This window comes from Neopsephotus bourkii, unplaced genomic scaffold, assembly GCF_033783945.1.
Source record: "Neopsephotus bourkii isolate Nb327-2 ecotype Australia unplaced genomic scaffold, CSIRO-AGI_Nbou_v1 NB_1686, whole genome shotgun sequence".
Taxonomy (NCBI): domain Eukaryota; kingdom Metazoa; phylum Chordata; class Aves; order Psittaciformes; family Psittacidae; genus Neopsephotus; species Neopsephotus bourkii.
The window spans coordinates 400,235-426,361 of NW_026902160.1; the positions used below are offsets into that span (position 1 = coordinate 400,235).

The 26,127-nt window shown below is 38.6% G+C and overlaps 1 protein-coding gene across 3 annotated transcripts in view; it reads left to right on the forward strand.

Annotated features, from left to right (window-relative positions):
- HTT (huntingtin) overlaps nt 1–26,127 on the forward strand; it is a 79,063-nt gene continuing 52,936 nt past the window's right edge. Inside the window, exons 1-15 of one of the 3 annotated variants that reach the window (XM_061376002.1) lie at nt 1–351; nt 6,654–6,737; nt 7,141–7,261; nt 10,935–10,994; nt 12,955–13,034; nt 13,450–13,588; nt 13,823–13,964; nt 15,415–15,593; nt 16,088–16,292; nt 17,163–17,210; nt 20,397–20,477; nt 20,894–21,255; nt 23,250–23,373; nt 23,668–23,786; nt 24,710–24,821. In XM_061376002.1, coding sequence (XP_061231986.1) covers nt 251–351; nt 6,654–6,737; nt 7,141–7,261; nt 10,935–10,994; nt 12,955–13,034; nt 13,450–13,588; nt 13,823–13,964; nt 15,415–15,593; nt 16,088–16,292; nt 17,163–17,210; nt 20,397–20,477; nt 20,894–21,255; nt 23,250–23,373; nt 23,668–23,786; nt 24,710–24,821 — 1,957 coding nt within the window. In that variant the 5' untranslated portion in view covers nt 1–250. Of the gene's footprint in view, nt 352–6,653; nt 6,738–7,140; nt 7,262–10,934; nt 10,995–12,954; nt 13,035–13,449; nt 13,589–13,822; nt 13,965–15,414; nt 15,594–16,087; nt 16,293–17,162; nt 17,211–20,396; nt 20,478–20,893; nt 21,256–22,317; nt 22,622–23,249; nt 23,374–23,667; nt 23,787–24,709; nt 24,822–26,127 lie in introns of those variants that run through there. The other 2 variants (XM_061376003.1, XM_061376005.1) reach the window with 2 other exon arrangements.

Genomic DNA, 26,127 nt, shown 5'->3' on the forward strand with positions numbered 1-26,127 from the left:
GCGGTGGGGCGGCTGAGGAGCGCTTGTGGGCCCTTACGGTGTCTCCCTCATTCATTGCGGCAGTGACCGGCGGCGCGGCCTGAGCCGGCTCCGGCGCCTGGGCTGGCTCCGGCGGGACAGGGCGAGGCCGGGCCAAGCAGGAGAGGAGGCAGAGCCGGGCCCTGCGAGGAGGAAAGCGGGCGCCGCCGGGCGACTGTGAGAGGGAGGGGAGGAGCGGCGGGTCGGTGCTGCCGGCGCGGGCGGAGCGGACATGGCCACCATGGAGAAGCTGATGAAGGCCTTCGAGTCGTTGCGCTCCTTCCAGCAGCAGCAGGGTCCGGCTGCTATCCCTGAGGAGCAGCTCCAGAGACCGTGAGTGACCCGCGCCTGGGGATCGGGAGGGCTCCTGAAACCCTGCAGCGGTGCCTTGACCTGCTCTGCTCTGGCCCGGCGAGGCCGCCCCTCCAGGCCGCTGGAGACCTGGCAGCCGGAACGGCGGCCTGCCGGCCGGGAGTTCACCCGAGAGTGCTTTCTTGTCCTTGGCAGGAGGCTGTTGCTGTGGACGAGTCTGGGAAAGCTGCTTGCTTGCTCTCTACTTAAGTTTGGTCTAGGAGTAACTTTGTGGGCAAGCACATACAGAAACGCAGCAGTATGGGTAGTAAACAGGAGGTACAGTAATTCTGTATGGGTTTCACAGGCTAGTTCTGGGAAGGAAGGCTTTAATTTCAGCTAATACTTTGCTGAAAAATAGGCGCCTCTGCTTCCTTCCTGCAAGCCTAACTTAAAGCATTAAGCCTTACAAAGGTAAAGTCTGAGCTCTGGTGCATCTGTGGGGAGTTGACGTGGATTTCTGTTTATGACAAACTTCATTTAAAGTCTAATAAGTTGTTGTGTAGAGATTTAAAGAGGAATTAGTTTGTTGGTTTCTTAAGCAGTAGGGACAAACATCACATTCATGAGGGATTCAGGTTTCCCCTTGGTAGGAATTGCTGGAGGACAAGGAGCTGTTCAGGACCACAGTGCTGTCCTGGCTTTTACAGCCCTTAAAAATAACTTCTGTCGAGCAGGTGAACGGACACTAAGATTTTTACAGGATAAATGCATGAGTCATACTGTTGCTTTTCCTCTGACTACTGGGGAGACAGGTGAAGCAGAAGGGTTGAGGACCAGGTAACTTCTTAATTGGCAGTTTCACAGTGTTTTAGCAGAGGATGCTGAGCAGTGGAGCTGGGCTCATGGCCACCTGCTCCCACAGTAGATTGTGATATAGATGCCAGCTAAATTGTTGTGGTTGATACTGTTTGGAGAGTGTAGTCTCAAACAATCTCAGTGCATGGTTTGGGGGCATAATAGATGAGAAAAAATCATCTTTATGAGCTAATTGTTTTTAGATGCCTTGTTGGTCTGCAGGGTCTAATTGCTCTGTTACATGCAGTTTTTTTATGCTAGTAGTTTGGGTGATAGGACAGGGCTTTGAGCAATCTGGCCTAGTGTGAAGTGGCAGGAGGTTGGAACTAAGTGATCTTAACGTCCTTTCCAACCCAAACTGTTCCATGATTCTGTCTATTTCCAATATTTGCTATATGCAGTTGAAAAAAAACCCACCTGTCTAGAGAGTTGCTGCTTGAGATAGATCATGGTCTTTCAAGAGAAAGTCCTGACAATTACTTGTCATGCTTGCTGAGGGATGTCGGGCTTAGTCTAGGGGTCTGAATTTAGGCCTGCTCTACACAAAACATTAAAAATTTAGGATTGTAGTTGTCCTTGTTGACTTTGCTCCATGCTTAAAAATAGGCTGTGTATTTTCAGAAAGCTGGTGGTGCATGCCCCCAGGAGCTGTACAAATTCACTAACAGCACTAAGCTTCATAAAAGTCTATGAGAGGATATTGTGGCAGTCTTTGCTGAACTTTCCCCAACTTTTAGTGAAATACCAGGTGACATCTTGAGCATAATTCACAATACTGTCTGCTTCTGATTGAAATGGATGGGAAAGGAAAATTGTTGCCGTGTTTTCTGTGTGTTTGGTAGAGGTGTTCATCTCCTTTATGGTTCTGCACAAATAGCACTTAAATATCCTGTAGTTCTGAGTGGTCACTTCCTGTCATTCTACTTATTATTATTATAAGCTTTCCTGTCTGTAATGAAAGAATAAATTAGTTGGTGAATAGCGTAAAATGCTACTGGTTTGATCATTGTTTCATTGCATAGCAGTTTGATGTTGTCCACTGGATCCAAGTAGTTCTATCACCTAAATTAGACAAGTGAAAAGCTGTTGTTCCTCAAATTCTAGAGTAATCTCATTGTTACAGGTGGTGGCTGACATTTTTGTTGGACTTTTCTTCTATTGTAAAAGTTAAACTAGCATTAACTACCCACTGCTACTTCTTTTTCTCCTAAAATGTGCTACCTTAAATTACAACAAAATACCAGCTCTACATGGTTAAAAATAATAATAATTAAGAAATACCTGTTGGAGTAGGCAAAAAAGGCCTTTTAAGTGTTTTTGATAGAAAGTGAGTGTTTTATATCTGGTTAGTGAATAAGTCCTACTAAGGACTGTCTCCTGCTATGAAATCTTTTATGATCACAGAGATTGGGGTAGAGAAAACTCTTTATTGTAACACAACTTCTGAACTCCTGCTAAAGCTGATATCCTGTCTTTACTCTTTTAAATCAAAATATTAATTGAATTCAAGCTTTTACCAAGAAGGTAAGAGCTTTTTCTGTTCTGAGAGATTTTAATCAGCAATAATCACAGTTAGACCTCAGTTTCTGGCCATCTTATCTCTTGCTGATTTTTTCTTCGATGAAAACTTAGGTTGAGCTATCTGTTGTGATATTTCTTCTGTACCCTTCTGCCGAGGTACCTTATTTTTTTCCATCTCTATTTTTAGTCTTTTCAGACTCTTAAGGTTTGGTTGGAGTAGGGCATTTTGGATTACAAAGCTCCCACTAACTTAAAATTGGATTAGTATGATGTAAAAATTCAGAGTTTACTCAGTGAAACTAAAAAGCAGATGGACCATCACACATCATCCTATATGTTATGTTTTATTCATTTTGCCTCTTAGCAGTGGGCTGAGAGAATGACTTGCTGAAGTTTCTTCTGGATAAATTATTTAGCTTTGACTGGATTAATCCAAAGGTGGATTTGTCACTTTTTCTCTTGTCAACTTGTTCTAATAGTCTATTACTGTAATAATTTTTAAGTGGGCTCTATTCTGACTTCTTGCATTTGATTCTGACCTTTACATTTACAGCAAAAGGTGCTGCAAGAGCCAAAGTGCTCTCCAGCAAGATGCATTTTTCTATACTAATGGATTTTTCTAACATTTGGTTTTTTATGTTGTCGTGAAGCTGTGGTTGTAGATTGGTTTCGTCAGTGCTATATATAGAGGTATGATGAATTTTTTGCTTAACTGAAGACCACATGAACTGCATAGATATTAAATATTGTCCTGCCTGTCAGTGGTGGTCCATAGGAGTTATTCTAGGGTGTATGGTAGACCTGTTAACTTGACTGTCCAACACTGTCTGTGTCACTGCACATTGCCTGAAGTTATTGTTGTCTTTGGGCTGAGTTTATTTGTTGATCTACTCATGTGTCTTTTTGTTGTTGCTATTATAATATTAATATATATATATATTAATATATAATAGTAATTATAATATTACTAATATTTTCAGTTTTCCATTACTTTTCTCTAGGTTAATGTCAAGCCATTTGGCTTGGCCCTTTTCCTTTCCTTTTTTGTGTTTTGTTTTTGGAGCTTCTGTATTCTTTTTACATATCCTTAATTCCAAGGCCTAATAAAAATTATCATCAGTGGGTTGCATCCCTTTGTAACCACTTCATCAGGACTTAGGAGTGTGAAACTATCTGTTCTTGCTGTTTTTTTTGTTTATTAATATTCTTGGCTAGAGACTGTAGAAGTATGCAGAAGATTAAACTCCTCTGCGTGTGAGATGAAGCTTTCCTGTAGCTAACTGCTGCTTCCAGTATCTCCTGCCTTCTGTTATTCATCAAACTGAAATGACCTTACACTTGGGGCTTGCTACTTCAGCTCTCTTCTAAGAAATGTGTGATGCTGTTGTTGTCCCATGGGTATGCTCATCAGCAGTTTCCCCGAAGACTTCATAACACTTCTGAGTAGAGCTTTTCTTTTCTAAATAAAAAATCATGTGTTCTATCTCTAGACACTTTTCTGTGATCCTTCTGCCTCTGTACGCACAGAAAACGTGTGTGTACACAATGTACATTAACTGTTTGCCTTCCACATTTTCTTTCATTTCTTGAAAGGCTGTTCTTTTGGGAAGTTGAATAACAAAATGGCAGATGAAAGATTGGTTTCATGTTTGTTATTCTTTCCCTTTGGGTATTAACTCATAGTCTTCACTTCTGGTTTCTGTTGTTTCAGTTTAAATGGTAACTTGTTACCTACATGCAATCCTTGCATTTTTTCAAATTAAATTTTCTCTAGTCAGGCCTTTTTTAAGTTACTTATTTCAGTGAGGTGATAGATTCAGCATTAGATGAGCTCTCTGTTTACAGAAATCTGCCAGAGAGATTGATCTGTACTAGTCTGAGTGCTATTGAACACTCCTGCCGTCTTGCTTGGGGCTATGCTATGGGCAAATAATAAAGAATGTTAGTCTGAAAGCATTTGCATTCAGTAGTATTTTTAATGTGTTTTATGTCTGAAGTCGTGAGCTTATGGGCAAGTTTCGATGTTTCTGTCCTGTTATTGGGGTGAATGTGTACTAAAAATTATGCTTAAAAGAAATGTGGGCAATGCTAAATAAAATTATCATGTAAGTTAAAATTACTCAGTTTTTTAGATGCCTTTTCACATCACCAGTGCTCATGTTGCACTTAGGAAGTTGGACATTTTAGGAAGTATTTGCTGTTTTGTTAGAGGTGATCTGAAAGTGCTGTTAAGGACTCTCTGGTGCTTTTTCAAGATAGAGAGAAGGACATTTGTATTTGATATAATTCAGACTGGCTACTTGTATTGTATTGTGTCAGTTGCTTATGAACACAAGCCAAAGAAGAGATCCTCTCTGGGGAGCACTGATGCTTACTTAAACAAAATACTGCCAGATTATGATGGAAGAAATGGTTTTGTTCAGAACTATTCCGTAAGCTTCTAAAAAGGGAAAAAATTTCTGGAGTGAGATGAGAGGATCCATGGGAGGAAAACTGAAGTTTAGGAGGAAACACTTTTCAATCCCCCACTTCCAACTTGAAGGAAGGGGCAGGGATATTTGCAAAGAATGACTTTTTTCAAAGATACTGTTATTTGAGCTATAGCTCTTAAATATTCAAATATTAAAGCTTAAGTCTTCAAAATATTGAGTAGCTTTATTTAATGTGCTTATTGGCTACTTGCCTTTGGTCCTTAATGTCGTTAATGTAACTCGAGGCTGTTCACGTAAGTTTTTCAACTTCTAGTTCAGAAACACTGGTTTTCCTTTTGAAGGTTTTACCATTTTTTCAAGACAGAAAATTAAATGCTAAAAATACAGATGATCAGTTTTCACTTGGGAAACAAAAGGGAAGATTGTCAGTGAAGGAGCAGGTACCTCCTTGTTGTAAACAGACCCAGGAGAGGTGCCTTTGGGTGTGCAGTGTAGGGCCTGTATTACTACTGGTTAATTATTTAAAAGCAACATCTGCTTTCCTAGAGGTGATTCTGTGTCAGTAAAGTTGAGAGTAGGAGATGCTGCATACATTGAAATATAATTGCAATGTCATACTTGTGAATCTCTCTTTTTTTTTTTTTTTTTTTTTTTTTTCCAGTTCCTTTGTTGGGTTTGGAGCAGAAAAGAAGCTTCTGGTTTAGACATGGCTGTAAAGGGTTGTAGGACCTTATATTGTATTGAAGTGAATGTTAAATTTTGCTAAGTAGGAGCTTTTCATATTGTGCTCTGCATCGCTTGTAGATACACATTCTTCTGTGAATTTTATTCTCTTCATTTTATGCTCATTTGCTATGAGTTGACTGAGCTTGACCTTTGCTGGACTATACCAAGTGTTACTATAGGAATATTATTCTTGATGGACATACAATGTACCAAGAGCTTTGCTACTTTTATAATTACAAAACTACTTGGAGGAGTGTGGCATATGATAGAATTGCAGTCCAGATACAAAATGGTTGATTAAGTAGAACTCTTTAAGTTTCAAGAATTTGCCAGACCAAAAAAAAAGTCTCAGGTGTTATGTGTGAAGAAGGTAATCTTAAAATTGGGATTTTTAACGTCAAGAGTTGTTCTCGTGGCTTATTTTCCCCAACCTTTTTCTTTCTGTTTGTTTACTTCAGCTTTGTTCTAAGTGCTCCTCTTTTTCCTTCCTTTTCTGTGAACTCCATTCTTCAGTTTTGTTTCCCAAATATTTTTTCACTCAAATTTATGGAATTGATACAGTATTTCCTGTTCGTTCTTTTCCCACATTGTATCCTTCCCTTTGCTTGTGTGCCAGCATGCTCTCAGCAGCAGTTAGCATATGAAGTGCTGGGACTATGCTTAGTTGGTATAGGGCTGTTTATATAATGACCAGAAGAGTGCATGTTATTCTTGTATAACCATTAGACACTACTCTAGCAAGAATGTTTAACTGATCTCTGCTCACTGTTCAAGTCTGATCTCAGACTCATCCTTGTGTTCTTTTAGAAAGAAAGAACTTTCAACTACGAAGAAAGATCGAGTAAATCATTGCCTAACAATATGTGAAAACATAGTTGCTCAGTCTTTAAGGTAAGACAATGTCTCAATTGCATCAATACAAATAGCTGCTTTGGAGTGTTAGTTATTTGGGGGCTTCCTGGTAATTGCTGATTTAAAATGTTCAACTTTTGTTTAAAACTGGAACTGTGCAATTTCTTTTTACCAACCCAAGGTAATTTCGTTTAAGCGTTGGTATTCTTTTACCTCAGCCAAACTAAGGCACAGAGGTCAGATACCTTGCCAGATTATGTAGGAAAGAGCATGTAAATGATCTTCCAGTTCCTAATGAAGTGCTTCAATCCAATGAAAGTCTAATCTGTGTAATTACGTATAATGTATGTATAGTTGGATTATGATCCCCCCTCAAAAATAGCATTTGTATTCTCTTTTTCATAATGCACACTGTAATTTTTCTTATGTTTTGTTTATTTAGAAATTCTCCAGAATTTCAGAAGCTGCTGGGGATTGCTATGGAACTCTTTCTGCTCTGCAGTGAGGATGGGGAATCTGATGTCCGGATGGTTGCTGATGAATGCCTTAATAAAGTTATTAAAGTGAGAACTATACTCTGTACTACCAGGTTTTACCTCTTATTGATGCAGTGTCCTGTATTAATTCAGCCTGATGTTCTTATAGTTGCTAGTCTGACTGTTAACAGTATTTCATAATAGCTGAAGCAAGAGCTTAAGCAAGCTTTTCTATTAAATTTTATATGCACTCTTAGGGGAACTTTTTATATCTAGATTAAGCTATTTTAACGTGTCTCCTGCCATTCATCACTCTTTGCTTCAGTTGTTCATTAACTTTATTCTCTTCTAGTTAACCAAAGCAAGAGCGTGGGCTTGTCTAAAATCACCTTGGTTTATGGGAGGAATACTCTAGTAATGTTCTGTAAACATAAAGATACTTAACAGGAAAGGTACAAGTAGTATTAAAAAGCTGTCTAAAGGATGTAGTGGCTTTTCATTCCAAACTAGTCGTATGCTGTAATTCAGGTAGTGTGATTTGCTTAGCCTTGGAGGGAGGAGCTTTTAGGCAACAATCAGGATAAATACAGTGTTCTGGAGATTGTTCATTACCCTACTGTGATCCAGAATGAAGGGCTTGTTGGAGAACAGTAGGTGGGCATTCATATGAGGTCAGGCAAGGTCTAAATTGTGATTCAGAGTCTCTTAAAATGAACCTTCTGAGTCACTGTTGTGAGCTGCTACTTCCAGGACGGGTTTACCTTCACCTACCTTTTTTATTTTCCCTTTCTTTTCCTGTTTTCTGCAATACTTGACCTGCATGATGAATCTAGTTGATGCAAAGTTCAAGTGCTTTAGAAAAGTGCAAATAATATTCCTTAGCATGAAGGGGTGCGCAGAAGCAAGCAAACAAAATGTTGGTTTTTTTTTCTTTTTGCTGTAGGTATTTCTCTACATTAAGTTTTATTTGTAGCTTTCTGAATGAATTAAGTCTGGGGAGTTGAGCTTGTAGCTGAAGGTTGTGTGGAGAAAGCTTACTGCTCATGAAGTATATTCCACAAAGATGGGGAATAAGGAAGTGCAAGTGTTTCTTGCTTTTTTTTGTTTGTTTTGCCATGTAGCACTTTGATCTATTCACGCTGATTTAAATGTTTTCCCATTTGCAGAAGTTTAGCACTCTGTGAATTGCATACACCATTATGTAACTTAATTTATTTTAAAAGATGCTCTGAAACTGTTCTAAGGAATGTAGGCTTCCTTTCTTTTCACCGAACTCTTCTGTAGGCCTGATACAAAACCGACCTCTTTAACTCGCTGATCTATTTCGTATTGTTGTTTTCTGGCATGTTTCAAGAGCACTTGAACAACCTTAACTTTTTTCTTTCAAATCTTTGAATGGTACTCTGGTTTAAGATTAAAGTGATTTTTAAATGATGGAATCTTCCATAAGTTGTTAAGCTTGCCAGTTGGTCCCAGCTGTGAAGTTGGTAGTAGTTACAATATTCCAACCACATACATGTATCTAACTGTTAACAAAGCTGGTCATAGTTAGTATTCTGTTTGTGTTTTATGCTGTGTGGAAGCACCCTTGTCTTCAGACAGATGCTCTCTCGTGTATAAATGCAGAGACAAAAAGATACACAGTGGTTTTTTTTTGCTCGTGCAGGTAGCAGCAGTGCTGCTTATGGTGAGTGGAACAGAAGCATCAGGCTGCTAAACTTGCATATTAGTCAACGTTCAGCTTTTTTAGTACCTCAGGCATTTTAGAGACTAATTCTGTTGCCAAAAAGTTGCTTTATGTTTTCTCCTTAAATATCAGGATATACACATAATCATACTTCTGTAACTGTGTGTCTGTCTGGAGTTTACGCTTATTAAAATAATAAAAATGCAAACACTTGTATAGGCAAAGCTGTAAACTGAGATAGAAAGTAAGTTTCAATAAACACTCTGTAGGTCATCCTTAAGTATCATTTACCCATCAGAACCTGACAAACAGCATAAATGGCTCAAAGTTTAAATAGCTTTGGTGATAACTTTATTTAAAAGAAAAAATACCAAATTGGGAATTAACCAGGTTTCTGCAGTTAAGGTGTTACCCAAACTGTCATGTTTCTGAAGCTGAGATATAGTGTTGTAGTATTCTATGGTGGGACTGTTCACACAGACTGGAGTACAGTTGGTCTTAGTAATTGGGTTTTATTATTTGTAGTGATTTAGAGTTGTCATTCCAGTTGGAAAACATTACAAGTGTAGTCTTTAGATTCTAGCCTGCTAAAAATGTAGCTATACACTAGTAAAAAGAGTTGCTCCAGTTGAGTGTGTTACAAGGACAACTTACCCTTGAAGTCAAATAGTAGCTCGAGCCTTTTTGTGTTGCTTGGTATACTTGCGTACAAGTGCAGTGAACTCATAAAGTTGCTAAGTTTTGTGTAGTGAGATTTACCTACTGTCATCTCAGCACTTGCACTTAACAGTAGGGGTGCTTGTGACAACATAAAACTATAAAAGAGGTAAGATTTTTCTGGGGATGGTAATACCAATTTGTTATAATAACTGGTATAACTGAGGGGAATACAGTTTTAGGCTGAGAACTGTGGTCTGGAGGAGCCACAGGCACTTTACTGACCATGCTGAAACAGTTGTGGCCTCTACATCAGTATGTGCCATGTAAGATTCTGCAGTCATTATGAGTAAGCCTGTGTAGATGTGATCTTAATAGTTGGTGGTCAAGAAGGCAAATGAAAAATTAAAAAAAATATCGGGTAAGGAATAAGGAATGAAATACTGAACATGATAGCACTGTATTAATCCCCAGTGTAGGTACTTGCACATTGTATGAAGCTCTCCTTTTTTCTTAGGAAGTGTTGATGGAAATGTTCATAAATAGTAAGTAGTATGTGTTAGGAAGAATATAGACGAGAGAGAGTAATCATAGCATACAAAATACTCCAGAGGGAGGGATTACATGTAGCAGAACTATTTTCGTATTTTTTTTTCTTCTCTGCTGCTTTAAAGATAGAGGGAGAATTATTGAGTTGAAGTGAACAGAAAATTACTACTTCTCAGCACTTACTTTCATTTCACAAACCCTATGTCTTAGCCAGACTGCAGATTCAAACTACGGTGTATGCTCTCTCGCAGTATGCTTGATTAAATCCTGGGATGCAATACTTCTGGTGTCCAGAGCACCCTGTGGTAATACATAGAGGCAGAAAATAGGCTGATTCAAGAAAGAAGGGTTTTTCAAGGGCTGTTAAGGGTAACAGGACAAATACAGCCTCAGTTTGAGAAGTAGTAGGAGGCTACTTGATGGTGCGGATGTATAGCAGGGAATACCTCTTGCTGTTTGTGAATACTATTTTTGTGTTTTAATATTCTATTCATGAGTGTCTATTCCTGGAGACTGCCAGAAAGCGCATTAGGTTGGCTCTGCTTGTAGTCTGATCCCATATGGCCTTTTTTAGGTAGAATGGGTAAAGCAGTGAATATTAACTGCAAATAACTGTTAAGAGTTTGTGGAATTTGTCTGTGTTTCTGTTTTATGTTTGTATGAAAGATAAAGGCATCTTTCTTAAATATTTAGCACTTTTCTGCTTATACATCCAAAAAATACAGGGGCAGTTAGATTGTTCTGTGCTTTTTTCTTTTTTTTTTTCTTTTTTTTTTTCCTGGAAGTTATTTTATTGCAAGTGTAACATTGTTCCTGTAAAGTGCCTTCCCTCTGATAAGAGTATGTTCTCAATGCATTTTATTGCAGGCTTTGATGGATTCCAATCTTCCTAGGTTACAATTAGAACTGTATAAAGAGATTAAAAAGGTGAGTTTCTTTCCTGTCCTTCTGAAGTATGCTATTTAGTAGCTGGTTTAGTATATTGGAATGTGTGAATAAATCATGTATGTCTTAAGATCAAGGTCAGAGCTTCACTTTGGAAGGATTTGTGACTGTTTAATTTACCCAGTTCCTTGCTATTGGCCTCATTGTTTAGATGTAACCACTCCTGAAAGCTTATCTGGCAGAAAATGTGTGAGCATTTGGTGTGAGCAGCAGTCTGAGTTAACCTTCATGATTCTGCACTCAAAAGAGTAAGGCATCTTTATGATGTTTGCTCCACTGACTGAGCTGGAAAGAATAACTTCAAGCTAAAAGGTGGTGAAAAGTAGGTAGAGGACAGTGATATTCTTAATTTGACATAACTTCTTGGAGGAATCATTTGATCAAGACCTGAAGTGACCTGATACAAGTTTTAACTACTTTGTGAATGTGTGATGTGTCCTTACAGCTCTTGTAAGAAGCATAGGTAAAAACACTGGAGCATGGGTTTTTGTATCGGAAGTCGCAATTTAGTTTTTTCCATAGGAAGAATTTTAGTAACAGCCTTTTTGATGTATATGAGTGCAAAAGACAAGTGCTGTGTTCAGGACAGTATCACTGAAATCATGCCTCTTGCATCCTTAAATGTATAGCAAGGCTTGCATAAAGAGAAAATACGTGTGTTGTCAGACAGTAATGCTGTTGCGTTTTGTATGTATTTCTTTGGGAATGGGAGAACTCTAGAAAATCAAATAAATAACAAAATCAATGGGATAGTTTTTCTTCTGTTAGATGTGGACTTACTTGTAGGCCCTGAATGATTATTTTTACTGTATTGTGTTACCTCAGTGTTATGCAAGATTTCTGAGGCTATAGGAACAGATGTCTAGCTAATTAAAAAACAACCAAGGTATACAGAACTTGCTCTAAAGTTTCTGCATGCCATTATCAGGTGCAGGAGGAAATATTTGGTTGTTCAGGTGGCATGTGCTTCATCTGTTGCACTCAGGTTCATGGCAGAGGCAAGAGAAATAGCAGGTATAACAAGAGTACCCAGCAGACTGAATCGTTTGTGCATCACTTGGATCACTTTAGGAGCTGTGCCAGAATCTGTTGTTTGGCTGTTAACCTGAAAAATGCACATTTTGTAATTCAGATGCAAGATTTTGCTTGTCATGCTAAGAAGGTCATGAGCCTTTGATATACCAGCTAAAGGAAATAAGAAAGAAATGACAGTTTCTAACCTTCTCAGCTCTTCAGAGGGACTTGATTTGAGAGGCTTTTTGGTTAGGTTCCAACTCCATTAGGTGTGCAATTTCTCATAGAGATCTCTTGACTTCCATAGTTCTTTCTGTACTTCCAACAATATGAAAGAGCTGTGCTATATCCTTAGTCATTAGGTCTGAAGGTACTGGGTTTAAGTCAGGTACTCAACTGAAGGTATCAGTACAGAAAATCCCATACTGAACTTGAGGATATAAGCCATTACGAAAAGATACAGGTCAGTGTGTGGGATTCTTTTCTTTGGTGTGCTCAGGAGCTGAGTGTTGTTTATTTGCATATCTCCACTGCTGTCAATTCAGTGCTGCATTTAGATCTCCACAAGTGTTCAAGTGATTTTTAGACTCTGATATCATCAGTTTTTCTTTGTTGGTTGATGTTTTTCTCTGTGGTATTTTAAGCTGATTTCAGCAGAGTGGAGATTTCAGACATCTCCTTTTTTTTTTTTCTTCACGTCCTTGTTACTCATTTTGGGTCACTTGGAAAATTCCTAATACCAGCTAGAAAAAAGAAGCCAGTCATAGAGCTGACTTGCCTTCCTTTAGGCTAAAGTATGGCTTCCAGACACCTTACATTTTTATCCTTTTAAGTAAATTGTATAAAACTGTATGCTATTGTATATTATAGGTATTCTTTAGGAAATGGTTTTGCTTGATGAAATGTAACAATTACATACTCTGTCTAGAATGGTGCTTCCAGAAGTCTACGTGCTGCCCTGTGGAGATTTGCTGAGCTTGCCCATCTAGTTCGGCCTCAGAAGTGCAGGTAAACACAGTAACAAGATGTTACTGTTCTGAAGTTTTAAGTATATAATTGGGAGGTTGGAAGAATCCCTGTCACACACTTCTCTCTGATTTTGCTGTATTTCATTAGCTGATTTTCTATTAGCAGAGTTTTAATTGTGTTGTACATGATTCTGGGGGAAGAGAGGGGAAAAATTGTGAAGACAATGACATGTATTTTTTTCAGTGTATTTTTTAGTTCTGCCTTACTGTCTGCAAATTGTATTCAGAAGACTATTGGGTTGGGGTTTTTTCTCCTACATTCTTTGCAGCTAACAGGTACTTTTTCTATCATTTAGTAATACCACAGAATTTGAGTATGAGTTAAAAATGTTAAAATGCTTAAATGGGTACAGTGTTCTGATCTCAAACTAGTTTTTCTCCTTTGCCTTGCTTAGGCCATACCTAGTGAACCTTTTGCCCTGTCTAACACGAATAAGTAAGAGACCTGAGGAGTCGGTACAAGAGACACTGGCTGCAGCAATACCAAAAATCATGGCAGCATTTGGCAACTTTGCAAATGACAGTGAGATTAAGGTATCTTTCTTTAACCTATTAGTGCTCCCTGTTTTGTCTCAAAGCACAGTAAGCTATCAGCATTATCAGTCAGATGTTACAGAAAGCAGTGTTACTGCTGCAAGTCTGAATTAAGGCCAAAGTTGCCCTTACTTGATGTACATTAAGTGATGCTTTGAGCGAATGAAGAATACATTTGCTGACTTAATTCACTTCTGTCTTTCTCATGAAAACTCAATGTATCTTTGTTTTTAGGTCTTATTGAAGGCTTTCATAGCTAATCTTAAATCCAGTTCCCCTACTATCCGTCGAACAGCAGCAGGATCAACAGTGAGCGTCTGTCAGCATTCACGAAGAACACAGTATTTTTATGCCTGGTTATTGAATGTACTTCTAGGTAAGATTCAGGAAAAAATATATTGCTTTAGTTGTAAGTAACATGATTTTTTTCCATGGAAGGTACTTTTCATATGTGAGGTTTTCAGGCAAAGCAAGGATACCAGTTGCACTGCCAGTGCTTTCTCTATTTTGTGTTAAGTTGGATGAAGATATGACTAAAGCTATTTATATCCATGTGCTGCAATGCTAATTCAGTAGTGTTGAAAAGAAGCAGACAAAGCTAGGGAAGCAAGTAGCCTGCTGGAAAATGAGGAGGTTGAGGGATGCTGGAAGGGCTTGCTCAGGAAGCTGTGAAGACTAGCGTTGCTCAGCAGCTTGGTTGTTAGGGTAGCAGGTCTTGAGGTGGACAGCGTGACTATTATTCTCTGGGCAATGAACACATACCTTGTAGCCTTTTTTAGAGGTACCACCATGTAGATTCTTTGTTGAAAACCTAACTTAGACCAGAAATTGATTTTTATTACTTTTTTTTTTTTATTTTTATTTTAAATTTGAACCTTTTTAATCGGAAAACGTACAACTTTGTGTCAGTTATTGCTTCTATATTTCTTCAGTTGGGAAGCTTGCATTGTCTTGGGGTGTTTTGCAGCTCATGCCTGGGATGGAAACTTTTTTTTCCTGTTTTGTTACTGTTGAGGGGTTCTTTACTATGTAGACTATATTGCAAAAGGAGAGCTAAGGAAGGGCAACAGATAAATGAAGCGTTATTGTGTTAGCCTTGCTTTTTCTAAAAATGTGAAGAATTCAGGTGCTCCATAGTGACTTTCCTCTGTGTGACTTGAAAATGGTGGAATTTTGTGCACACATTGTTCTTAGCTACCTCAAAGGTGATATTTTATAATGTCCTGGCAACAGTACTGAATTCAGACAGGAGCACTAATAGGAGCTCCATTAATGGATTCTGGGGTTTTGTTTTTTAATACAAGGTTGTGTTTTCTTACATATTTGTCCTTAATATGTTTAGGCTTTGACTCTGATTAGCAGGTAGATATATGGAACAAAGGTCCCAGTATTTGAGGGAGGAGGCAAAAGTGTGAATGTCATTCATTAGGATAGTAGTGTGTATGTGAGGGCCTTAATTAAACTGCCAAGTGAAGAGAGGAAGCAGGTGAGGAGGGGAGCAAGACAGCCTTGATCATTTGGAGGCAGCATCAGGTACTATGAGTAAGAATTCTACTGTGTGTTTTTATTGAGTGAAAGAGGTAGCTAACAGGGAAGGTGAGACAGGGTCCTCTGACCATTCTCCCACATTGCCTAAATGATTGTCAGGAATATTAAATAATGCATATTTTTAAATGTTTCTGAATTTAGCAAGCATTCTTAAGTTGCTTCTAGGTATTTGGATGTTTTTTATTTGTATTTAAAACGCTATTATGGACCACATGAAATAACATTTGTATTGAAACTAACTACTGTCAATAAGTCATTCAGCTACTTTCTGCCCCCAGGCTTGTTGGTTCCTGTAGAAGATGATCATCCTACTCTTTTAATCCTGGGTGTTCTACTTACACTAAGGTATCTTATACCTTTATTGCAACAACAAGTAAAGGATACCAGCCTGAAAGGCAGTTTTGGCGTAACAAGAAAAGAAACAGAGATTTCGCCTTCACCAGAACAACTCATACAGGTAAAATATGAATAATAATCCTAATCTGAAGACTGCTGATCGGAAGGAAAAGAAATAGATCTTTCATGTATGAAACAGCACTAGTTTGATGAATTTTGAATTACTTTCTCAAATTCCTGTTCATCTTGGTAGGTGATAGTTGGTCTAGAGACTGGAATTACTGATGAGTAAAGGCCAGAAATTCCAGAGAAAATGCAGCAGTGCTTGTTAGGTGCTCCTAAAGTATCTAAAGAACTTCATAATTATTATGGTGTTCTTTGATGTAATTACTCCTTCTATAAAAATAAACAGAAACAACAGGCTTCTACCAAAAAGGCAGTTAAATAGCTACAATTAATTTACATTTTTCTCCTTGGAAGGATGTGGTCAAGATTAGGTATAGGAAACATAAGTCATTTTTAATGCACCACTAAAATTTAATGTGGTCTGTGAGAAGAAATGTAATATGTTATGTCTTCATAGAGACTTCACTCCAATACTTCATTGGCTTTTAGGTTTATGAACTGACTCTGCATTACACCCAGCATCAGGACCATAATGTTGTGACTGGAGCTTTAGAATTATTACAACAGCTCTTTAGAACACCACCACCTGAACTTCTTCATGCCCTGACTGCTTCAGGGGGCATTGCACAGGTCAGTGTATCCAAAGATGAATGTGCCAGCAGGAGCCGCAGTGGGAGCATAGTGGAACTTATAGGTAAGCTGTATTTTCTGGTAATTCAAGTAAAAGGAGATAAACATACGCCACCAGCTCTGTTTCTCACTGTTAGCCAAAAGTATGAAGGATAAAATGAAATGTGTAAAGTTCTGCATGACTCTCCCTCCACCCTTCACCGCACAGGTACAGTTAGTTTCTTTCCATCCTTCCTTTAAGTGAATACACATCCATTGAGTTAAGACAAACTCCAAAGTATTTTGTGCTGCTCATGTTGATGGGGTTTTTGGTTAAACAGAGCAAGTTAACTGTGGTGACAGATTTTTTTCCTCACAAAATTACTGTTCTCACCAAGCAGCTGACAACTGTGATTCATAAAAAACTGATCTAATCAGAATTTATATTAACTGAGAGCTTCTTGCTGAATACCAAACCAGCATGAAATTAAAGCATGACTTAAGTTTACCTGTAACTGCTAAAATCAGCTGTCAGTGTTTTAGTCTGTGAAATGCATGTTACTAAAATTCTCTCTTAACTGCTACTGACCTGTTTCAAAAGACTCAGTCTCTGATTGGATTTCTGTAAGGACTCCTGTACTGACTTAACAGATCATTCTAATATTGCTGCTATTAGAAGGTAATTCATTAGCCGAAAGGAATCATAGGAGTGGAATTTAAAGCATATTTTTTAAAAAGCAAACTTTGCACAAGTGGCATAGAAAAATAAGAATTCATTTGATGGAAATTATCTCAAAAACTTGCACTTCAAAAGCAGCAAGTTTGCTGTTTCTTCCTGGCTTTGGGGTTTGGTTTTGTTTTTGTTCTTTTCCTTCCCATTTGTGGCTATTAGAATTCCTTCATGATTTCAGCAGCTCTGTCTTTGCCCTGATGTGTTACTTTCTGTGATTTGCAGCTGGAGGGGGGTCTTCATGCAGCCCTGTTCTTGCAAGAAAGCCTAAAGGTGATTATTTTCAAAACCAAATCTTTAATTGCATTCCTTTCTGATTTTTTTGGGTGGTTTTTTTTGGGGTTTGTTTTCTTCCTTGTCCCCACTTCGTTGTCTTGCTTTGGTCCTCGTTCACAATTGCCTTTGTGTTTTCAGCTGAGTCTCAATCAGTGTAAATTTTCCTCATGTGATTTCTGATATTGCAATCAAGATGTACTAAAATTATTCAAAGCAGTATGGTTTTTTAATTTTTTTTTTTGCTGTAGTTCACTGGCAAAATTCTGGTGATGAATATTGATGCAATTTTCACTTTTAAAGAGCACATCTAAAAATAACCTCTGAACAGGGCATTCTTCCTTTTGATGGTAACACTTAACATTTAATGTAACTCACAAAATAGTTAACCTTCCTGGTTTGGTTAGGCCTGTTTTTTTAATTCTTTAATGCATGTGTATGTTTGCATGCTTTGATATGATGCTTTTTTTTCTTTTGCTGTTCACTCTGACTAATTCTATACTCTGTGTCTTACTGTGGATATTTTCATTTCTTTCAATAGGTAATTAATTTAGCAGAATTTTAAGTAATTGTTCTGAAGGATTCTTTTCCCATTTCATGTATGGAAGTGCTGAATATCTAGGTATACGTTTACACTTTGTTTAAAAACACTCTTATCAGTACTAGAATCGCTCTAGATACAGCTGTATAACAGTTTCATTGCCTGTTTTAGGGGAGCAAAATTTTGCTACTGCAGTGGAACTATGTATGAGTATTGTGCAGTTACTGCAAACATAGTAAGGAGACATGTACAATGCTGAAAAGAAAAACTTGGAGTTAAAATAAGACTAAATAAGAATACACAAACTTTAATGCCCATTACAGCAACTAGCTTACACTCTTCCCAAATACCTTGTGCTATCTCTGCAAAGAATCTCCTAATGCTTAAAGAATATACCAAATTGTGAAATAGTGGTTAGAGCTCAGTGAAATAGTGCTTATGAATGCAGTGATAATTTCTAGGTTAGAAACAACAATGTGAAGGAAAGGGTGTTCCTGCAGCATCCGAAGGTGAGGAAGAATGCAACAGATCACAATAATGACACATAAAACTTCGAAATGAAAAACTGTAAATCATCATTTCGATATTCTGAATCATTAATAGTCTTCAGTGTAACGTTGAAGTGCTAATAATAATGCAAATTTGATTAAAGTACGTGTTGAAGCATTAACCTTTTCTTCATTCAGTGGGAAAACATATGAGTTATCAGCTTCTTTCCTCTCCCAAGATCATTGTATGAAGGTTTTGTGGTCTAAAATAATGGCATAAATGAGTCTGAAAAAATGTGCTCATGATCTTAACGCTTTGTACAGGTTGAATTTCAAGTTATGAATTATTCATTTCCTGCTGCTCTGTGTTGTAGAAAGGAGGGGAAAATCAAGTTTATTCCCAGTTCCTATTTGATGCTGTGTTGCAGACTACTACATATAGAGTAGCAGGCTTCTGCTGTTGGCTGTCGGTGAAGCTTCTTTAGCTGTAATGCACCGTTGTGTGTACGGGTGTAAAGAGAGGATTATCTATGGAAACCTGTGACGCTAACATAAGAACTCGGATATTCCATGTCTTTTCAGAGTTACTGCTTCAGATCAACTTTAGTTTTGAGCAACTGACCTATGCTGGTTTATGTTTCAGCTGCAGAAAATTGCAAAAAAGGCTGAAAAGTCATTTTGAAATGAAAACCTATGTTCTGTGTCTTAACTGTTGGGCTTTGTTGGGTTATTTTTCCTAATAGTGGGGAATATCATGCAGCTCGCATATTTACTCATGAACATGCAAAGCCTAATGTGCCTAACAAGTGTTTTTTAGAGTCTTTCCTCTTCCACTTACTTTTAAAGGTGATCAGCTGTGGAAAGCAGAAGAATATCCTGGTTTGTTTCAGTGAGATGGATGTAAATATGAGAGGATAGTGAAAAATGTTTTTAGTTGGGAACTCTAAGCAGTATTTTACTCCTTCTTTCGTAGGAGTTTGTAGCTCTCAATTGGTGTTATTTTATGTAGAGCATACATGGTAATGTGGTTACTTTTATGCCTTACAGGTTTGAATAGTGTAAAAGATACTTTTTGGAGCAAGACAATTCTACAGTGTTACTGCTATGTGTGAAAGCAGTTGTGATAGAGAAGTGAATAGAAAAATATGTTAATGCTTTTTATCCCCTGGTAGCTTAAATTAGGTGCAAAAGAATTTGCCTAGAGTTATCAAAACATTAACATTTTGCATGGTGAATCTTAGACTACCAGTGAAGCTCATTCTAAATGGCAAAACAGGCATAAGTAAAAGTGGTTGTTATGAATCCTAATGTCTCAGCAAGTGACGTGTGAGAGCTAGAAGGATGGGCTCAGTAGCTCTCTCTGCACTCTGTATCCTGTCCCATTTACAGACCTTGCAGTGCAGTTATGTTTTTGGTTGTTCCCAGGCAGTGTACATCTGCAGGTATCTTTCCACTGCCTCTTTAAAATATGGGTACTATTCTGTAAGAGAATTCTGTGATGATTGTGTTAGGTTATAAGTGGTTCTCATTTTTCTGGTGGCAAAATACTTTCTGAAGATTTTTGCCTTGTTCATCTCTGGCTGTTGTCCATGGTTCATCACCCTGTCCCAGTTATGCTGTCCTGTGTTTCTGGTCTGTGTTGCTCTTCCCCCTAGGCATTTTCCATTCTGTTATTGGAGTTCCAAGCCCTAGACTGCAAGTAGCCTTTGATAATATTCATAGCCTGAAGGAGGAAGAGGTTATGTATTCTATTACTTGTAGTGCTTTAATGCCCTTTTGAATTGAGGGCAGACATCCAGTTGCCAGGTGTCCAGCCCTTAGTAATGGGACATACTTGATGATGTTAATAGGATCTTAAACATAGTCAACAAAAATAAACTAGAATGAATAAGGTCATAGGTCCTGAATAGTTACACTGTTAAATAAAATTACTTAACTGTATTTCCTTTTAACTGCTGTTTTTCTCCTAATCAGATGGTGAGGGACTGGATATTCACTTTTTTTCATTCCTTTCTCTTTTCCATCAGTTGCCTCTCATAGATTTGAAAAATCATTTGAGTAATTGTAGATAATAATCACATCTGACTTCAACTGTTCAGCATTTCAAGGTGACTATGTTTTTGGAATACTTAAGGTTTTTCTTGCATTACTTCTCAGGTAAAATACTTCTTGGTGAAGAAGAAGGTTTGGAGGATGATCCTGAAACCCGGTCAGATGTCAGCACTGCATCGTTTGCAGGTAGCTGGCTTTCCAGCAGTGCAGTCAGCCCGTATTATATTACAAATCCATTATTTTATTGCTCTGTCTAAAATATAAAAGTGATATGTTAACGGTCACTGGGAAGTGGACAGACACTCAAAAGAGAGGCTTGCAAAACTGAAACCATAAATACTCCTGGGTCTAAAACATATACTTACCTAAGGAAGTTGACTGCCTGGGTTTTGTTTTTTTTTTTGTCAATAGGCTGTCCTATTGAGCTACTGGTATAGCTGGAATGGCATTTTACAGATGTTTATTTCCCTGCCTGTAGTTTAACTGTTTAGTTATACGCTTTCCTTAGACTAGTTTAGTGTATGGCTTAGTATGCGGTGTCCATATCAACTGAAACACAAGTTTAAACACTTTATTGACTCACCAATGTCTGTGTTTTGCAGCTTCTATGAAGGGCGAGATAACCAGTGAACTAGCTTCTTCATCAGGTGTACCCACAGCTGGGTCAGTAGGGAGTTCAGCTGATCCTACTGGACATGATATCATCACTGAGCAGCCACGCTCCCAACATACATTGCAGTCAGACTCTGTAGACCTTTCGAGCTGTGATTTGACAAGTACAGCTACTGAAGGAGACGAAGATGATGTTCTTAGTCGAAGCTCCAGCCAGATCAGTGCTGTCCAGTCAGATCCCACTATGGACCTGAATGATGGTACACAAGCTTCCTCACCAGTTAGCGATAGCTCTCAGACTACTACAGAAGGTCCAGACTCTGCTGTAACCCCTTCGGACAGTTCTGAAATTGTAAGTGTGCAACGGGCAGAGGGGGGATCCCCTTCTACTGAGGGGCTCGACATGTCTCAGAGCTCTTCCATGGAGGGCCCAGACTTGGATTCATCTACTTATTCGTCTTCTACTTTTCCATCCTCAGCTAGTAACAATGGAAAGGTCAGCAGCTCACGCCTCTATTGGAGAGCTTGACCTCCTTTTAACACTTTCACTTAAAAACTACAAAGCTGTAATCGGTGTGTTCACCGGGTAGGTCATATGAAGGCATTAACCGATGGTCACTCACTGGAGGAATGTCAATATCAAAGGCTTGGCATAAATATATCCTCTTAATAGCCTATCCTTCATTTTGTGTAGGTATTTTAATAATTATTTTGGTGCGGGAGGACTAATGGAAGTGTTAAAGGGTGAACAGTCTATTTGGAATGATAGAAGAATATTTTTGGAACCTAATGCTTCACATTGTCTCCTGCCTATGCTTTTTCAGTTGGCAACACAACTCTTTTTGTTTTTCTTTTTTTTTTTTTTTTAAATATTTTTATTCCATTGTAATGATTTCTCCTATACTGAACATTACTGCATGATTTACTCATGTAGCGGTTACATATCTAATAAACACCTGAAATGTGCATACAGTATAGTTATTTTAATAAATTTCCCTCAAGCAAGTGTGAAGTTGTAATAAAACCAGCAAAACTGAGATTCCTGGGAACAAGAGCAGAAAGTGTAAAAAAGGGAAATGCTTAAAATTTCTTAAGTTCTGTTTTTCAAAGATTATAAAAATTTTGACTGAAGTTCGCTGATACTAACTTTGGAAGAGTAATAATCTCTTACCACTACAAAAAATAGTAAATTTACAATTATGATAGGCACATAGAACCGTAGAATAGTTAGGGTTGGAAAGAACCTTAAGATCATCCAGTTCCAACCCCCCTGGACATCTCACACTAGATCATGTCACCTGGGACTGTGTCCAGTCTGGTCTTGAACGCTGCCAGGCATGGAGCATTCACCACTTCTTTGGGCAACCTGTTCTAGTACCTCACAATAAATAACTTCTTCCTAATACTTCTGCAACTGTGAGGATTTAGGAACAAAAGGAGTGATGAAGATTGCTCAGTCTCTGGGTTAAACGTACACAGTGCAGAGGCAAAAGTGAGAAGGCATTACAGGTTGTGTTTATTGACACAAATTCTTGTCAGATTGTTGCAGATGTCAGTTTACATACTTTTTGCAAGCAGTAATTACAAGTAACATTATTTTTTTGTAATTGACAGACTAAGTGGTTGTCCCAGTTACTTACACACACAGAGCTTTTTAAGGAACAATTTCCAGGTGCTTATAAATGCAAGGAGTAACTGAAAAAGTATCTTGTCTTCGGGTAAATTGAAAATGAAAAGTTTTTTACTTGGTCTCTCATTATTGAATTGCCTTTTGTGCTTATTTTTCTACCTACATACTGCCTATACATTGCATTGGTACCAAGGGTCAAACTGCTGGAAGTGTCCATTTTAGTAGTCTGGTTCAAAGTGAAGGGTTTAAAATGCATTTGAATTTACTAGTCCTTTTTTGTCCTACACAGTGTGTTCTCAGTTTGACTTTACATATCCAGGACAAGAGAGGTTATGGGAGAATTTGACAGCAAGGGATAAGTTCAATTTGTGATAGTAAAGGTGTTGATTGTGATTTGTAACTGCTGAGATAGAGGGACAGTTGTGTTTGGAATAAAGGAGCAAGGAGAACTGCAGGGGAAGCAAGTGTTGTGACTTTCTTCCTGTTAATATCCAAGCTTATGGCGCAAGTGGGAGGCTCTCAGATGTAACTATGGCCTCAAATAGCCCCAGTGCCGGAGGAGGACAGGAACTGCTTCATAGCCTGCATGCAGCTGTACACTAATATTTATCAAGCTCATATTTGCTTTCAAATTATTTCTAGATGACTAACACTGCATGTTTGAGATTTGGTGTTGTGTGTTAAGCTATTTTAAGTCTTGTCCTCATATTGTGTAGGTTTTGGAGGGTGCTGAAGGACAGTATTCTGGAATGCAAATTGGGCAGCTGCAGGATGAGGAAGATGAAGCTGCAAATATTCTCCAAGATGATTCAGCAGAGTCTTTCAGAAATTCTTCTATTGGTATGTAGGTAAATTGGGGTTGGGGTCAGGCAGACACAGAACTGGTGACATGTTTAATGCAGGTGTTATGGGTGCATCTGCTGTCTGATTTCCAGGGAAAGGAAGACTCGTGTAATGGATGTGAAAAACATAACTAGATTGAAATGTGAAACAAGGAATATATTTCAGCACTTCTATGGAATCCCTTGTTTTGATCACTGCTAATTTATTTTTCATGTTTGTGTAATTAGGCTAAATTAAAGTGCTTTTAATTTGCATCTGAAATGGTATTTCATGGATTACCTTTTTCTAAAGCTCTTCAACAGCCTCACCTGTTGAAAACCACAAGCCATAGTAGGCAGCCTTCTGATAGCAGCGTAGATAGATTTCCATCAAAAGAAGATGCAGCAGATCCTGGTGATCACGAAAATAAGGTGAGAAGTAGTCACAGTGGTCTGCTTTAAAGTCTAAAACAACTAAGTTGAGAAAAAAGATATGACAGTTATGCTTATGTTAATTAGTGGTAAATATGTATAATCCATGTGCCTGGGGTAGTTTGTTATAGGTCAAAAACTAAGTTGAATAGTAAATCAGAGTTGCAGCCTGAATTTCATGTGACATAGGATTGAATACACAAGTGATATCTTGAATGCAATCGCAAAGCCAAAGCAGAGCACAAACTGCCCAGGACACAAACCCCTTTTGTGTGTTCATTAGTAGGGTACACTGATACTTTATCATCTGAAATATCTTTGTGCTGGTTGCTAGCTGTGTAGGGAACTTCATGATCTTGTCAGAAGTTATGAAGTCTCATTCTCAGGCTCTCTTTCTGTGGAGAGGCTCATACCATTCCAGCCACAGGTTACTGATTTCCTCTTGCAGTTTTCCGACTTGAGCTTTGGACCTTGTTATGAGCTGGGGCACAAGGAGTTTCGTTGGTGGCAGGCAGTAGCCTGGGCTACTGGGGAAATCTAAATGTGAAACCACAGAAGGTTGTCAGCTTTCTTTGAAACCAACTTGGGTATTAATTGCTTCTCATACAAAGTTTCCAAAGATCATTTTTTGTCACCAGAAAGTGGTTTATGAGACTTCAGATGAAAACAGCACATCTAGGTAATTCAGCAAATTAATAGAATTGTTGTTTCTGTAATTAAGTTAAACCAATTCTGATACTGGATCCAAACTTCCCAAAAACATTATGTTTTAAGGCCTTTTTTACATTTGTATTAGACACATTTTGCATTACTGCACATCCCCAAATGTATAAAGGTTTTATTTCTAAATCTTGTGCTTAATATTTTATTTAAATTGAAGATTAATTTTTATCTGTATAAATATTGTGATTTGCCTTTGCTAGCCTTCCAGGGTAAAGGGAGACATAGGCCACTATACCGATGGGGATTCTGCTCCTTTAGTGCACTGTGTTAGACTTCTGTCTGCCTCTTTTCTACTTACTGGGGAGAAAGGAGGTAAGTTTTCTGTTCCATTCATTGGTTCCTTGTGCTTCTTAATGTGCAAAGTCAGAAATGGGATCATAGAATCATAGAATAGTTAGGGTTGGAAAGGACCTTAAGATCATCAAGTTCCAACAACCTTGCCATGGGCAGGGACACCTCGCTCTAAACCATATTACCCAAGGCCTCGTCCAACCTGGCCTTGAACACTGCCAGGGATGGAGCATTCACAACCTCCCTGGGCAAACTATTCCAGTGCCTCACCACCCTAACAGGAAAGAATTTCTTCCTTATACCCAATCTAAACTTCCCCTGTTTAAGTTTTATCCCATTACCCCTTGTCCTATCACTACAGTCCCTAATGAAGAGTCCATCCCCAGCATCCCTATAGCCCCCCTTCAGATACTGGAAGGCTGCTATGAAGTCTCCACGCAGCCTTCTTTTCTCCAGGCTGAACAGCCCCAACTTTCTCAGCCGATCGTCATATGGGAGGTGCTCCAGTCCCCTGATTGTCCTCGTGCCCTCCTCTGGACTTGTTCCAGCAGATCCATGTCCTTTTTATGTTGAGGACACCAGAACTGCACACAATACTCCAAGTGAGGTCTCACGAGAGCAGAATAAAGGGGCAGGATCACCTCCTTTAACCTGCTGGTCACACTCCTTTTGATGCAGCCCAGGATACGGTTGGCTTTCTGGGCTGCAGGCGCACACTGAAGCCGGCTCATGTTCATTTTCTCATTGACCAGCACCCCCAAGTCCTTCTCTGCAGGGCTGCTCTGAATCTCATCTCTGCCCAACCTGTAGCTGTGCCTGCGATTGCTCTGACCCAGGTGTAGGACCTTGCACTTGGCATGGTTAAACTTCATGAGGTTGGCATCAGCCCACCTCACAAGCGTGTCAAGGTCCCTCTGGATGGCATTCCTTCCCTTCAGCTATCAACCGAAACACACAGCTTGGTGTCATCGGCAAACTTGCAGAGACGCACTCAGTTTACTCTGGTTTTTAATCTCACTTTATTAAAGATTTCAGGGGTGGGGTTTTCTGTGGCAGTCCTGATTTAAGTGATTGAACCAGAGTACAGGAAAACCTAAAACCACTTAAATTGTGCCATTTTACAAGGAATCTTGAACCATTTGGCATCTAAAAAAGTAGTATGGTAACTTAACCCGCAAGTCAAATACTTAATTACATTTACAATTTGTAAATTCTAATAAGACCTAACCTGTGGGACCATGATAGGTTATAGATTGTATGAAGCTGTGAAGACAATCTAATACCAGTATTTCTTTTCATCAGCACTGACTGCCCAGTTTGTCCCATA